General features: G+C 46.7%; 3 protein-coding genes across 5 annotated transcripts; all 3 read left to right on the forward strand.

The window, feature by feature from the left end:
• The first annotated feature begins 320 nt into the window (after positions 1 to 320).
• On the forward strand, positions 321 to 5,439 carry LOC117146915 (ubiquitin carboxyl-terminal hydrolase 16). Of its 3 annotated transcripts, none has more exons than XM_033313540.1 (5): positions 321 to 468; positions 934 to 1,365; positions 1,467 to 2,092; positions 2,157 to 3,304; positions 3,559 to 5,439. In XM_033313540.1, the coding sequence occupies exons 2-5, from the start codon at positions 976 to 978 to the stop codon at positions 4,752 to 4,754; spliced, it is 3,360 nt and encodes a 1,119-aa protein (XP_033169431.1). In that variant the 5' UTR covers positions 321 to 468; positions 934 to 975; the 3' UTR covers positions 4,755 to 5,439. The 3 variants fall into 3 exon arrangements, with proteins under 3 accessions (XP_033169431.1, XP_033169433.1, XP_033169432.1); XM_033313542.1 differs by lacking the exon at positions 321 to 468 and adding an exon at positions 662 to 764; XM_033313541.1 differs by lacking the exon at positions 321 to 468 and adding an exon at positions 771 to 863.
• A 439-nt stretch (positions 5,440 to 5,878) lies between these two features.
• On the forward strand, positions 5,879 to 6,579 carry LOC117146916 (lysozyme). The gene is made up of 3 exons (XM_033313543.1): positions 5,879 to 6,049; positions 6,153 to 6,302; positions 6,355 to 6,579. Exons 1-3 carry the CDS (start codon positions 5,887 to 5,889, stop codon positions 6,498 to 6,500), a joined length of 459 nt encoding a protein of 152 aa, XP_033169434.1. The 5' UTR covers positions 5,879 to 5,886; the 3' UTR covers positions 6,501 to 6,579.
• A 1,273-nt stretch (positions 6,580 to 7,852) lies between these two features.
• LOC117147640 (hornerin) lies at positions 7,853 to 10,867 on the forward strand. Its single transcript, XM_033314608.1, has one exon. It carries the CDS (start codon positions 9,040 to 9,042, stop codon positions 10,786 to 10,788), a length of 1,749 nt encoding a protein of 582 aa, XP_033170499.1. The 5' UTR covers positions 7,853 to 9,039; the 3' UTR covers positions 10,789 to 10,867.
• Positions 10,868 to 16,023: the final 5,156 nt, after the last annotated feature.

Below are 16,023 nucleotides of genomic sequence, written 5' to 3' on the forward strand. Positions count from 1 at the left end.
TGATTTTTACCACAATATGCTTGTTCATGCAAAAATCAGCTTATTTTTTGTCAGCACTATAAATCATTCCTTTCGAACTAATATGTATATAGGAGCAGATAGCGAAAAAAAATCACTAAAAATCTTCTTTATAATTTAACACAGTGATATATGTAATTTTATTTCATAATTTTTTTTAAATTTATAAAGCGGTGTACCTGGTTCAAAAAATTAACCAGCATAAAAAATCCAGCATAATTAACTAAAAGTGGAATGATATAATGGAATTATTTGCATTTATTTTCAAAATCTATAGATTTTGATATCGTCTCAAATTGACCACACGCGCGAAGTAAGCAACGGTCACACTTGGTCACGTCGCTCACGTTTTCTATTTACGCAGAAACGAATTAAAAGCGCATAAAAGTGCTGTTAAACATATATGTTGTGTGCTCATGTACTACGCATATCGCAGCGAATAAATTCAAGGTAGTACGCAGATCCTGTTGTACATGTGTGTGGGTTATCACAGTTCGTGTCTGTGTGTGCGTGCGTATGGGTTTGATGTGTTGGGTGTGTGTGTGAGTGCGGGGTCCTTTGGATTTTCGATAAATCATCGGAAAAGGGTAATACATATATGTTTGGGTGGTCATACAACCGTGGGGGCGGGGCCAGCGGGGGCGCTCAATATCGCTGACTTGCAGCGGGGCGACGAACTTAACCTCAAATCCTGGGTCACAGTTCCAAACGTGACGAAAGACAACAAAGCAAACAAAGCCAATAGGGTCAGTCTGGCGGTGCGACCCAATCCCAATCGAATTCAATACCGTTGCCAGTTATACACATTGATAGCCGAATAAGAAGAGCAGCAGCAGGGTTTTGACGTATAACGATTGCATTCGAAGCAATTCGAAGATTTGAATCTCTGATTGGAACGCTACCTATTCCTTGCAGAGCGCGTCCACAAGGAGGCCAAGGCCAAGCAGCTACCTTGCCATGGTAAAGAAGCGTCAGGCGGACAGTCACGACCACGATTGCTCAACGGATTCCGGCAATGAGGATCGGCATCATCGGACAGCACTCGGCTCGCCCGGGCAGACGGATGGCGCCACCCCCACCACCGCCAGCTGCCAGCACATCAAGAAGGCGGTGGACGCGGCCCGACTCAGGCGTCTACTGAAGTCCACGGGTCTGCTCTACGAGTGCAGCCAATGCCAGAAGCTGGGCAAGATAGCGGACAGTGGAGCGGGAGCGGGAGAAGGAGCTGTCGGTTCTGGCGGAAATCCGGTCGCCTTTGAATTTGACAGCACCCTGTGGCTGTGCCTCAAGTGCGGCAGCCAGCTGTGCGGGAGGGCTCGCCACAAGCACGCCTTAGAACACTACCAGGTGAGCAGGAATCTAGATCAGTTAGATCAGTTGCAAACGACTTGCTCGTTTTACATTTTTATTCCATATGGTAGAAGCTGTAATCCTTCTGTGTGTTCCAGACACCTCATTCGGACTCGCATGCCCTGGCCATGAACACGCGCTCCTTCGACATCTGGTGCTATGAGTGCGACATGAAAATCTGTTCCAATCTGCGCAAGAACCTGCTTGAGTGCGTGGAGCTGGTCAAGAAGTTGGCCCAGAAGCCGCCCACTGCCACGGTCACGCCCAGTACGCCAACGATTAGCTACATCGAGGAGAAGATTAAGTCCACGCTGGAGCACCTCACACCTATAGTGCCAATGACTGGCGGATCATTTGACGACTCCAGCGGTAGAGGGTCTCTGGCGGCGGGCGGGGGCGGGGTCGGCTTATCTCGAAACAGGCAGGTGGCCATACCGATGCCACCACCGGAGCCTAGCTCCGTACTTTCAACCTCAGACTCGCTGACCAGTGTGCCGGGTATGGCAAAGAGAATTGACCAGTACTCTGCCACCACCAATGGCAACACGGGGAACAGACGACTCCCGACCCTGGAGACGCCGCGCATCGAAAACGAACGCCTGCCCCGCGTGCGCGGATTGACCAACCTGGGCAATACATGCTTCTTTAATGCGGTGATGCAGTGCCTCGCCCAAACGCCGTTCCTTCTTAGCGTACTAAAAGAACTGTCGGAGCCAGGAGAAGAGTAAGTTAATAGCCGCAAATGTGTATGCAAAGCCATCATGTCTGATGTGTATTTCTCTCAACAGATTTATCTTACCTGGCGGAACCTTCACGATAAAGGACAAGGGTGACATTGAGCTGCCGATGATCAAGGGTACCCTCTCCTCGTGGGGCGGACTTACCGCCGCGTTAGCCAATGCCCTTGAGGAACTGCAGGCTGGCGGCGGTGTATTTACGCCCAGAAAGCTCTTTGACAGGCTGTGCGTAAAGTGTCCTCAGTTTACGGGCGGCGATCAGCATGATGCTCACGAACTGCTGCGCCAGCTACTGGAGAGCGTGCGGAACGAGGACCTGAAGCGCTACCAGCGTGTAATCCTGCAGAACCTCGGCTACAAGGATCAGGATGTAAATAGTGTGTCAGAGGAGATGCGACAGAAGTGCAAGATCTATGGCAATCAAGCAGGAGACCGCATCCTGCGACCGGAACAGGTATTCCGTGGCTTCCTCGTGTCAACGCTCACCTGCCAGGATTGCCACAACGTTTCCTCGCGGCACGAGTACTTCCTGGACATGTCGCTGCCCGTGGCCGTAGAGAAGCCTCAGCCTCCGCAGCGCCGAAAACCAAGTCCGGAGCTCAGTCTTACGTCCAGCAGCTCCAACGTCACCCCGAGCACTAACCAGCCGACGATAAACACCAAGTTTACGGATGGCAGTGTCAACTTTACAGCCTCATCCTCGTCCTTCTACTTGCACGCCCGTGAGGCGGCATCCCTGGGCCCATCCAAGTCGCAGGTGAAGAAGGAGAAGGAGCGCCAGCGTAAGGCGAAGCGGGCGGCCAAGAAGCGCCAGAAGATTAGCCTTAATCTTAACGGAAATGACAGCGGAAATGGAAATGAACTGGCCGAGTCCGTAGAACAGAGCGTTGCTCTATTGCCTTCCCTGGTTGCCGGCGACGGCCAGGCCAACGATGACCTTGAACAGATCAACGGCCAGACCGAGGACTCCACCTCCACCAGCGTGACTACGTCGGAGCACTCCGACGCCGATGTTGAGGACAATCTGGTGGAGGACACAGCCGCGCCGTCCACTACTAATGTGTCGAGCAGTTCGGCATCCATGACAGCTCCCTCCAAGACCTACATGGACAGCAATGGCAATGGCCAGCCGCCGGGCGAGAAGCGCGACGACACGCCGGAGCACATGGACAAGGATTCGCTCGAAGAGGACGAGAATGGTGAGTGAACATTTCTGTATTTAACTTTGCATTAATCAATCTTTAATTCATACATATAAGGTAGATGTGTGTTAGTCCTCTATTATTTCTATATATGTAATCTTGTGTAAGGCTCTATAATTATAAAGATCGCATTCCCTTGCAAGTTGAGTTGTTCTATACAAATACAGATCTGTGATCGTGATTAGAAAAAGTTCGATGATTGCCTGATATAATATACTGACTCGTCGCCTTTCATTTCGAATCGCTTGCAGACTCGGGAATCGCCACCAGTCCAGCGCCAACTGCTACCAACAGCAGCACCAGCACCAGTGCCACAGGCAACAATAACTCTGTTGCCGAACCTGGTTTGTCTGGTTCATCGGGCGCTCTGGAGGATCCCTTGGCGCCAGCCAGCTTGGTCACTGCCGGACTCTCAGAGAAGGGTGCCTCGGTGATACGCCAGGTCTCGGTGGGAGCTGAGCAGGGCACGTCCAATGGCATTGCCGACGCGGATGGAGAAGCCAAGGCAACCGAGCAGCCAGAGAAGACTCCTAGCCAGGCCCAGGCCATGGCACAGGCCCAGGCCCGTACGAAGCGAGTGCGCACGCAGAGCTACTCGGACTGGAGCACCACGATAGCGCCGCGCTACCAGTGCGAGGATGGAGAGTGCTCCGTGCAGTCGTGCCTGAACAATTTTACCGCTGTCGAGCTGATGACGGGGCAGAACAAGGTGGGATGCGACAGCTGCACGCAGCGCATTAACGGCAGTGATCCGAAGGCCAAGTCGGTGAACACCAATGCCACGAAGCAGCTGCTGGTCTCCAGTCCGCCAGCGGTGCTCATACTACACCTGAAGCGATTCCAGCTGGGACCGCGCTGCATCTTTCGCAAGCTGACGCGCCCGGTTAGCTATCCCAATCTGCTGGACATTGCCGCCTTCTGTGGGTCGAAGGTCAAGAATCTGCCGAACATCGATCGCAAGCAGAAGAAGCTGTTGTACGCCCTATACGGCGTGGTGGAGCACTCGGGCGGCATGTACGGTGGCCACTACACGGCGTACGTGAAGGTGCGTCCAAAGGTGGCGCCGGGCGACAAACGCTGGAGGTTCCTGCCGCATGGCAGCAAGGCGGAACTGGACCAAGACGATGACCAGCTAAAGAAACTGGAGGAGCTGCTTGCCAAGGAGAAGGCGCGCGAGCAGCACCTGAAGACGTTGGACGACAGCGATGACTTTAGCAACTCCAGCAGCAACTCGTCCACCTCCGACGAGAGCCATGCCCCAGCCACGCCGCTCGAGGAGCAGCAGACGCAGCAAACGCAGCAGCCGCAGCAGCTGGAGGAGGCTGCCAACGTTTTTGCGCCGCCTGGCAAATGGTATTACGTGTCCGACTCGCGTGTCCAGGAGGTTAGCGAGGATACGGCGCTGAAGGCGCAGGCCTATCTGCTTTTCTACGAACGCATATACTAGGGACTAGCAGGAGCTTTAAGCGGGACTGAGGATGTGAGGCGCATGCAAGAACATTGGGAATCCTAGATTTGATGCAGACAGAGAGCCGGAGAAAGAGAAGGCAGATACTCACACATGCCAAACGCATTTGGTTTCTCCCACTCAAAATTAATTGTACACTTTCGCAATATTTTTTTTTGGAACAAGCTTTAGTTAGTTAAATGAAACGAAGGAGGAAACACACGCGCTCATTTTAAATTGTAGTTCTCAGGAGTTTGGCTTTTGTGTCCTCGATATAATTGTACTATTTTTTTAGTGGATAACAAAAAGACACTGAAAGGAAATTAGCATGTTTTATTAGCTGTAAGTTCTTTTGGTACCAACATTGCCCATTGCTATGACAGAACGTTACTTAAACTACTCACATCAGAGAATTGAGAATTTGGGAGACAAAAAAAGGCGCTGAATGGATCGGAGGGAGCGGAGGAAACCACCGCAGAATGGATGCATGGATAGCTGAAAACGGAAAAGCACAAATGAAATGGAAGGGTTAAACCACGAGGGGAACTATTTGCAGATGTTCAAAGTTATGATAACGAATACAAATGAAATAAAAACCAATTGCTCGCTTCTGCCAATATATTTAACTTTGCAGTAACTTAACTTATGTACACCTTAAATATATATAATATATATACACTATATACGGGCCCATATACATACCGCCCACGTAGATATTTACAAGTTGAGCCGAGGAGTAAATGTGTTCTGGACCTACGTAGCGAAAGCATTGGCAACAGGAGAGATTTATACAATAGCGAAGAATAAATAATTATACACACAGTTTATCTTATGACCTAGGCTTAACTATCGATTAATTTATAATAACTAACCAACCGTGAACTCTATGTGTATTAAAGAGACAAACGATTTATGAACGCAAACGGCTTCCTTTCGGGCAGGGAAAGATCAAGCATTTCATTTAGCACGCCTAGCTTATCGTCCACCGGCTCTCCACTATCTGCCTTCCATCTGACCCATTAGATCCCATCCCCATTCTATTCCGGAGGCATTTGGCCAAGGTCACGTCGCGTTCGCTCGATTCTACGACGCCTCCACAGGTGGCATCGCCATCACATCAGGCAGTCGCAATATGAGAGCTGCGCCGTTCGGATCGTGGTACTGGCTGGGATTGGGATTGGGCCTGCTTCTGGCCATCGAGTCCGGCGTGGTTTCCGCCAAGCGTTTCCTGCGCTGTGAACTGGCCCGCAAGCTGCTCGACCAGCATGGTTTCGAACGCAGTCTGCTCTCGAATTGTGAGTGGGGGAAACCTATGTACATATATTGAAATGCTCTATACCTTATATCTTAGGATTAGTAGACTAAATGGGTTGTGACTTTTGATTTCGCCCATTCAAGGGATTTGTTTGCTAGAGCACGAGAGCGATCTGGATACCGGCAGGATTACCAACAATCCGAATGGATCTCGCAACTACGGGCTGTTCCAAATCAATGGCAGGTTTTGTCAGGAGGGAAGGCGTGGCGGCATCTGCAATGCCAAGTGCGAAGGTTTGAGGGCTGTACTGTTCCATTCAAGTTTTACTAAATATATTTTTTTTAGATTTTCTAGACGAAAATCTAAGGGAGTCGGTCACTTGCCCCAAGCGCATCCAAACCTCGGATGGTTTTCGTCACTGGGCAGGATGGCAGCGATATTGCCGAAACGCCCAGAATCTGCCTAATCTTAAGGTCATCTGTGGGATCTAGAAGTAATTAATTTTATGATATTAATTTGTTATGAATGTTATAACAAATAAATATTATATAACACGCCTTAAAATAATTTTAAAAGACTAAATAGTTTCAATACTTATGGGAGCTCTGCTGCCAATGTTCGACAAATCACGATACTGTCGGTTGTTCCGAACCCAAATCGGTTTTGAAATGTGGTGAGTTCGAGTTCAACAAAGCTTACGATCAGTTTAAGACTATAACACTCTGGCAACCCTACTCGCTCTCTATTTCTCTCCGAGATTCGTTCATTATCAGGTGAACGAAAGCTTTAAGCTTTGCCGCAAAAACTTTGTGTAGCAATGGGGCGCACTCACTATCTCGCTTACGTGGGGCTTTAATTTGGCGACATCGGCCGAACAAATCGGAGCGTTTTTTCGCAACGTGTTCACAAGATATCAAAAGTCATTAAGAATTAAGAAAATATGAAAAGTCAAGAAAGCAAAGTCAAGAAAAGAAAAGTACATTCCAGTGCCCAGTGCCAGAGATTCGCTCTCTTACAAAAGAATCGCATTTCATATATATTTATATATATATATCCTAAACACTCCTAATATGGAAAGATATTGTGCCTTATTTCGATCTCCTTACATAAGTTGCCCATACCCCCGACCAATAGACTATGTGACTCATTTCCCTGCCCCCCAAACCGGTTCTCCAGTTTCTGAGGAACTGCAAATCCTATAAACAAGATCCAAAGATCTGATGCCTCAGTCGTTGAGCTGCGGTGTGATAAAGTTGATGCAAAAATGAAAACTCAAGTGTATACTTATTTTTTGTTTTCGTGTTCGAGTCCCAAGAACCAATGAAATCTACATGCATACATAGTTACCTATTTTACGAATAAGTGATCCCCTGATATGATTTCTCAAGAAATCTACCCAAAACACCCTGCTGCCACATAAAAATTCTGTGAATGATAATGAAATTGAAAAATAAATAAATATATTTCGTATTGTTTTCAAGCAAAAAGGTCCAAATATTGCCATATGTTACATTATAAAACGCCCATGAGAAGTGTGATGTTTCGAAATCCCCTTTTAAAGTCTGTGATTTCTTACTAAAGTCCTTAGTTTTACCAATTACCGTTGTTCCAATTTATATATTCAATTTTTAAAACATGTTACCATATATAGGTAATACAACTAAAAAATCATATGCGTAATCAGCATAGGAATCATGATATGATTTATGGTGAAATTCGTAAAAACGACCCTTATAAATATATTGATGTGTTATTGGTGCGAAATGTGTTGTATAAAATATAATATATATAATATATATTTAATTTATATATAATATTGAAGTCCTACTTATCAAATGAATCGATGATGTGGTGATGTGCTGATCTCTATGCATTTTTCAAATATAAATATACAAAATGAAAAACAAACTGTGTTGAATTTTTGTTGCATTGGAATCTAAGTTCTATCTAAGATGTGATGAAATGATGATACGATGATCATTTACAGATGATGGATGATCTACTTAGTGCATGAGTGATAACTGATCATGGAGCATTATGGGGATGTCCATCTGAGAATGTAACGAATGATCCCTGATCCCCGATGCTAGAATGTCCTGCAAAGTGAGTTCGGTTCCTTGTTGGGCTGTGAACTTTGCCAGGAAGATCCCACATATTCCATTTTCCAGACTGTTCCTTTATTCATTTTGATATTTGCAGTGGCTTGCGAAATTCAGCATAGATTTAATTTCGTTAATTTGTATCATTTGGATAGTTTCTTTTGCTGCGTTTGGGGGGCTATTTCATCACATGACGAAACTCTTGAAAAAATTCCCCACTGCCAAAGCTTTTTTTCTGCGTTATTCCGGTTTCGTTTTGTTTTGTTTTGTTTTGGTAATCGGAGAACGACGCAAAATCCACGTACTCAATAGCAAATTGTGAAAACAAACGCGCACGTTGGTATTGGTGAGAGGGCAGCGAGCTACAGACGAGCCTCAATAACGTGGACCTAGATCAACTGCACTCAAGCCTTATCAATTTATTGTAATTAATATTATTTCAAGTTTGTAGATGCATAAGTTGAACATGTTTAGAGTGCATATTTTGTTTATTGAATTGTTGTTGGATTGCATTTAAAGCTGGGGATTCACACACTTATAGATTTGCGAAGTGGGTTTCAGTTGTCTATTCAAATATTTCATTTGCATTGAGCTTCAGGAGACCATCCTTCCGATCATTAGTGTTTGCCAAGCGAGGTTCCACTGTTCCTCCAAACGGCTCTCCCTTTGTTCTGCGACGCATTTCAGTGCTCCACCAAGTGGGGCGGTCTCACCGCTTCCTTGCCGCTTTGCCGCTCCGCTGGCGCCGCCGAACGCCGACGCCCCTGAGCGTATAAAAAGTGCCGGCCGGCGAGCGACTGGCATCAGTTTGCAAGCTTTCAGCTTTGTGGCACAGCGTATCCCAGCGAACTCTAACCCGTTAGACCAAGCAAAAAGCAACTAGTATTACACCAGTGAAGGTAAATCGCATAGAAGATACTTACATATCAACATGAGCGAGTTGTCCAGACTGCAGCAGCAGCAGCAGCAGGATCAGGATCGGGAGCGTGTTTCCCAAGAGCTGATCGACTGCGATATTGACTTTGAGGAGCTGGCGGCCTCCAAGGTGGAGGAGGAGGCCAGGATGCCACCCAGTTCCAAGCGATACACCAAAGCCCTGAAGAAGGTGACCAAGGTGCAGCGCATGCTGGAGCAGGCCATGATCCTGCTGGCCGAGGAAGAGGCCAGGTGCCGGCAGCAGGAGCAGGAACAGGGCTCCAAAAAGACCAAGAAGCAGCTGAAGAAGAAGGCCAAGAAGGACAAGAAGAAGGCCAAGAAGCAGGCCAAGCAGCAGGCCAAACAGCAGGGCACGAAACAGGCGGAGGAGCAGACGGCGGCTGGCGAGGAGCCCTCCAACACCTCCAGCTCCAGCTCTTCCAGCTCCAGCTCGTCCAGTTCCAGCTCCTCCAGTTCGAGCTCCGGCTCCGAGGACGAAGAGGTATTCTACAACGGTTACGGCTGGGCCAGCAATCCTTGGCGCCGAGGACCACATGGCCATCACGGCTTCGGTCGACGTCTGGGGCACGGTTTTGGCCACAAGCATGGTCGCAAGCATGGCCACAAACATGGTCACGGGCCGCATCATCATGGCCGACATGGACATCATGGACGGCCTCACCACCACCATCTGCATGGACACCACTTCGGGCCCCATTTTGGACCCCACGCTGGGCCTTCTCCCTTTGACTTCGATCGGAGATCCTTTCGCGGACCTTGGCAGGATCAGTGCCAGTTTTTTCGGTGGATGGGCCTGCCGTGGGCCCTGGACAATGCCGCGGCCAGTCGGAGGAGCCACTCGCTGCCTAGGCTATCTAGGCGCGACTGTCGTGGAGATCTCGGATTCGGATTCGGACCAGGATACGGATACGGATATGGCCAACCGTGTTCACGACATGACCGTCGACTAGAGAGATCTCTTTCCCGTTCAACTTCCGGTTCGCTGGAAAGGAAGCACTGCCGCAAGCCGAGGTCCAGTTCCAGTTCCAGCTCTAGCTCCAGTTCTTCCTCGGAGGATGAGAAGAAGAGGCAGAAGTGCAAGGGCAAGGGAAAGGGCAAGGGCAAGGAGAAGAGAAGTAGGCAGCGCTCCTCCTCCAGCTCCTCATCGAGCTCCAGCTCCAGCTTCGATGGCGAAGTGCAGAAGAGGCACCACCGACGCGGGCATCATTTCGGACCGCCGCATGGCCATCACTTTGGACCGCCGCATGGCCATCACTTTGGACCGCCCCATGGCCATCACTTTGGACCGCCCCATGGCCATCACTTTGGACCTCCACATGGCCATCACTTTGGACCTCCACATGGCCACCACTTTGGTCCGCGCCATGAAGGTTACCGTCCCCATCACGGCGGACACCATGGCCATCACTTTGGTCCTCATCACGGTCCATTTGCCGGACGACATGGCCCCCAATTCGGACCATTCTCTGACTATCCCCAAAGAGAATCCAGTGAAGGACCACGTTTTGAGCACCAGCCCCGTCCGGAGTTTCGTGGACCACCACCAGCCGAGTTCCCAGGTCGTCGCAGTCGTTCTCTGTCTCGATCCCACTGCCGCAAGGACAAGCAGGGGAGATTCCCATCGTGTGCCGAAGACAAGGACGCAAAAGTCGAGAAGGAAGAGCGCAAGAAGGGCAAAAAGAAGCACGGAAGGCGCGCTCATAGACATGGACATGGACATGGACAGGGACACCATCGTGGTTAGGCAATCGCAGCCAGCGTTTAAGATGCATTAAGATTCCTTCAATACAACCTCCCATACATATAACCCACATATTACTATACATTTAACACCCAGAAGCTTCTATATTATTCTATAAAAAATCATTAAAAAAAACATCTAAAAAAAATTAAATAAAAAACAAAACTCAAATCAAATTCTTTCGTATTTGTTATGGAAATTTAGTTTATTTATTTTCCACTCCACGGCACTAGTGCATTAGTTAAGCTCAACTATATAATCCCTATTACTTTCCGTGCTCGGGATTAGCGAACCAAATTATATTATTTAATTAGATTTGCAAATGTTTCAATTGCATTATTAATGCATCGCAAGTGATAAGAACATCAGAAATGCAAACAAAGAAATAAATTAGAACCCAAATGAAATAGGAGTGGAACTACATTTTAAACTAGATAATTACGACTGAGTAATTACTCTATTTGTGTTGGCGGAGGTGATTAAGTTGGGGAAATGCGAATGGGGCTAGTGGGGGGCTTATGGACATTACGCACCGCGATAAGATGGGTATTCCTGCCCAGGTTTTACCCAACCAAATGACGATGCGATGGCAGCGATAACAAGCTTGATGATAGGCTTATCAAATTATAGGTCTTCCACCTGGTTAAATATTATTGTTTTGACACTGCAAGCCCCGAAAATAAAACCATTATATTAATTGGCCGTTTGTATATAGTAACAACCTGTGGATGAATGGGACACAGGACTGCATTTTCTCCTTCAAGTGGGTACAGTTTGTGGCCGCAACTGTTCTCAGCTGCGGAGGGGAAATCCTGACTATCACATACCCAGCATTCTTGAAAACATATAACCAAATAAAAACATATTTTAAGTTTATTGTATTAACAACTGAATAGTTAGCCTAACTGCTAATTAATAAGTGCTTATTCCGTATAAGAAAATATTTATTTTCCTTGAGCTACAGCTAATGTTTAGGCCGCTCTTAAGCGCTCTTAAGAGAGTCAAATACTGGGAACAGCAGTGGGAACACTATGCGACTGGGAACAGTACCCCAGGCAACTGTGCCCGATTTGTAATTACTGGGTTGGTGGTTACCGCTTTTGTCTATAGCTCGTCTGGCAGATCGGCGGCGGTGGAAGATGTCGGTGGTGGAATCCGTTCTTAGAGGCTACGCACCCAGTGGAGCTGTGGGCCAAAGTTGAAGAAACGCCGGGTAGTTGGCCTGCGTGGCCAAAGTGCTCTTTAATAATGGAGCACCGCAGTCCACGGGGCGTTTGAGCCTTTGGTGCTGAACTCCTGACCTCTGACCAGGAAGTGAGCTGGGAAAGCGCACCTTTCCATCGCCAAAACGACAACAAACAGGTGGCAACAGGTAAGCGGAAAAGCACACAAATCTGAGGGGGTACGATTTCAATGGAAAACTTTATTCGATTTTTGTGACAATGTGACAGGCGCAGCAACTTTTCTTGGCCTTTTTGTGCTGTTCGTTGTTATTTTTTTGGGGCAAGCTGACAATCGGAAAAGTTGATTTGCTTTTCCACAGTGAAAAGCGATAGATTTCTACAGATTTATATGGGGTATGGAATGGCGAAACTGAATTTATTGCCACAAGCATAAATCAAAAATGCAGCATCGTTCATCTTTTTATTGCCACCACAATAAATGGTTATTAAATACGAAAATCGACTTGACTGCATTTTCTTTCCCCGCACTGCTTTCTCCACCGCCATTGTCACTTTCAGGTCTTTCAATTTCCCCCAAAACAAGAAGAAGCAAGGAAAAGGTAAGAGAAAAAGTGTGGCTTGAATAGCGAAAGCTGGCGGAAGTCGATTTTTGAGCGGAAATAATTTTGCCACATGTTGGCAAAATAAAAAAAAAATAAAAAAAAAAAACACGTGGAGGGCAATTCTAAAACAAAGTCACGCGCAGAAATGCGGGGTGAAAGACGGGGAAAATTGCGGCGGGAAACGAGGGATGTGGCGCAAATCCTTCCGTTGTCGTCATTGTCGAAAGCTTAAAATTCAATATAAGCGAAGGATCCGCCACGCCCCCTTCCGCCTCAACCATTTGATTCCCACACTTCCTGTTTCGCCGCATTTGCGATTTTACTTGCAGAGTACATACCATTATGATATACATATATATATATATTTTTTTTAATAATTTTCCTTATTTCCCTTAAGACAGGTGGAAAAAGCTGCGGGGTTTTCTTCTCTCTCTGTGTGTGTGTGTCAAATGCAGGGAAAGTAAACTCGTCAGACGGATGAGCCGAATCAGTTTTATTTGGCCAAAACTTTCGTTTTCCGCTCACTTTATTTTGGTTTATTAAAACGTTGGGAAATTGAAAAGCCCCGTGGATTTTAAAGAAAACAATACAGTAATTACAGGCACCTTCGTTCGTCTGTTTCGCTTTCTTAAGTGACAGCCGAAAAGTATGCAGCTCGTTGCATTCCCAGTTCCGCAGCTCCGTGATATCAGTGCAAATAAGCTGAGAGCTGAGATGACAGCGTACGCTCGTTTCTTCGAATTTCCCGGTATTTTTTTTTTGTCTACTGCTAACTGGCAAACAATGGCCACCATAATACTACACAATGGATATTTGTCAGGAGGCGTTGGGTGGCTGGGTGGCTGGGTGACTGGGCGACTGGGTGACTAGTTGGCTAGGTGCGAATGCAGATACATAGAAAGTTATACGAATGTTACGTGAGCAGAGTGCCAGAGCAGTGGAAACTGTAACAATGGGCGGGTGACCCCGACACCTTAACCGCCCACCACCACCACCACCATTCGACTGATAACCCCTAGCCCACTTGCAACGCATTTCGTATGCAGCTCTTGTCCGGCAACGCAGTTCTGGTTCTTGGTCTAGTTCTGGGTATGGTTCTTCCGCCGTCCGGAATGTGCCACACTACTACCATTTTTCGGTTCCATTTCCAGCGCAAGCCGGACTAAGCAAACAGGGACGAAGATGATGGCTGGACAGCGGGAGCGGGTTGTGTGGACAGAAAGTGCAGTTTGCAAGGTCAACATTGCGTATGCGCGATGTTTGAGGACTTTAATACACCAGCTACACCTCGGTGATGTAATTAATTTTCAGCATTCCGAGAAGAAGGTACAATTTGGTATTTAGACTAAGCTATTCATTAGTTCAGTGCGAGTATGGTCAAAAACAGTCGTGTTTCGGGAAATTGATTGAAGATGTCCTTGATTGGAAGCTCCACTAATTGGCAAAAATATGAAACGAACAATTTAATAATGGGCGAATTTCCCGAGAAACATCGATATTAGAAGTTCGGTAATTGGAAATTGTCCGGAAAACGATGAGCAGAACAACTGCCCGCCGATATGGCAATTAAATTAAATTGTTTTAAGTAAGCGGGCTTGCATTTAATTAATTATGTTTCTTCTATGTAAATGCAAATGAAAACGAGCCCATGTGATTGGGATTTCCATGGAATGGCTCTCCGGGGAAAAAGGGTGAAGTCGAGCACTTACCAATGATAAATGATAAGCCATTTTTTATGAATCTACATTTGGTTGTTTGACTATTATTAAGCAGGTGGTTTTTAAACCTGCCCACCATCGATGGCAATTAAATGCGTGGCGATGCAGATTTTTTGCTCCAGAAAATGTGACAAATTGGTCGCCATAAAAGGCAATTATTCCATTTACTTAGTCGCACGCCCACATGCCAAGTGAAATCAAAATCTTTATTAAAACATTTTATGCAAATGAATAAATAAGCAACACTGAGGGGAAAACTGACTGACTGACAGTCGTCAGAGTTGCTTTGGTCGCAGACAGAGACGGCGATAGGCGGTGTGAGGGAGACGGCAGCTACGCATTTACATAAATATTACAAGGCTATTACTTGCCGCCCGTGTGCCACGCCCCCCGTTCATAGGCAAATACTCGTGTGTGTGCATTACAATAATATGAAAATTATTTGTAATGTAATTTCAACTTAATAAATGTTCATTTTCATATAAAGCGACAACTCATTTTACTCCGCAGCAGGTACGTGTGTGCGTACACTGAGAGAAAATCACTCAAAAGCATACATGTGCACACATAAATATGTAGTTTTATTAAGTGTATCTCTCTTAGGGAAGCAAGTAAAGTGATGATGCTAATAATATTTATATTTTTAAGTATAGTTATATGCACATATTTGTAGCATTTTGTTTTTTTTTGAGTGCCTGGTGAATTACAGAAGCCGAAGTGAGGTGAGAAAAAAGCTGAAGTCCAAAAGCACGACAGGAAGTGAAGTTGTCGAAAGTGAATTTGCATAAACGTATGAAATTTTAATATTTACGACAAATTTTCAACCACTTCCCAGCCAGCTACCCATCCACACGAACACACACACACAGATACACACTCACACACACAGACGCGCGGTGTGCACTCAACTCACGCACACCAGCGCACTCGCAGCATTTTCCTTTTGAGCTGCATACTTTGGGGCGCGCACACAAAAAGTTTTCCCAGCCTACGGCAGCTCGTCCACAGCACCTGAATATATGTAGACGCACATGTAGATGACAATGTTGCCCACCGCCTGCCAAAGTGGGCGCTCCATGGAGGGGGGCGTGGCAGAAAGGAGAAAGTAGAAGGAGGAGAAGCAGGAGAAAGGCACTTGCCGAGTGTAAACTAAATTGAGTTAGCACCGGAATTGGGCAATGAGCTCGGAACTTGGGGATTGCGGGTGTTTCCATTTTAAATCTCTGTGTCCCCCATATGGTAAATAAGTTGCAGTTGAAGTTGGGGTATTCAGTCTAGCGGATTGAAACAATTTTCCATACCGAATAGTTGAACATTTTAATAGTCGCTTAACATAAATATTAAATTAGTGCAAAAAATAGGCAAATCCCTTGAGGTATGTCATTAAAATATACCCAGTTTGGTACAGAGCTCCAGTTCCCACAGGAGATTACAGCTGTGGCGCAAGTTTGGCCAGTTCGCATTACGGAATCGCCGAGGCGGAACTGCTCCAGTTTTGGGTAATTCATTTGGTCACACCAGGTGGTCACACTGCCAACGTCTCAAAGGAGCAGCTGGAATTGGAATTGGTCCAGCCACTTGATTGTTTGCCAAATTCTTGGTTGAGGGTGAAAAAATCCGGGGTTTTGGCAAAAAAAAAAAATGAAAAAAAAAGGTAAAAAAACGAAGCTTCTTTGTGGGCATAAATAGCCATTGTTTATCAGGCGGTGGTTCATTAGCATTGGTTCCCGCGGC

The sequence above is a fragment of the Drosophila mauritiana genome, chromosome X, assembly GCF_004382145.1.
Source record: "Drosophila mauritiana strain mau12 chromosome X, ASM438214v1, whole genome shotgun sequence".
NCBI lineage: Eukaryota > Metazoa > Arthropoda > Insecta > Diptera > Drosophilidae > Drosophila > Drosophila mauritiana.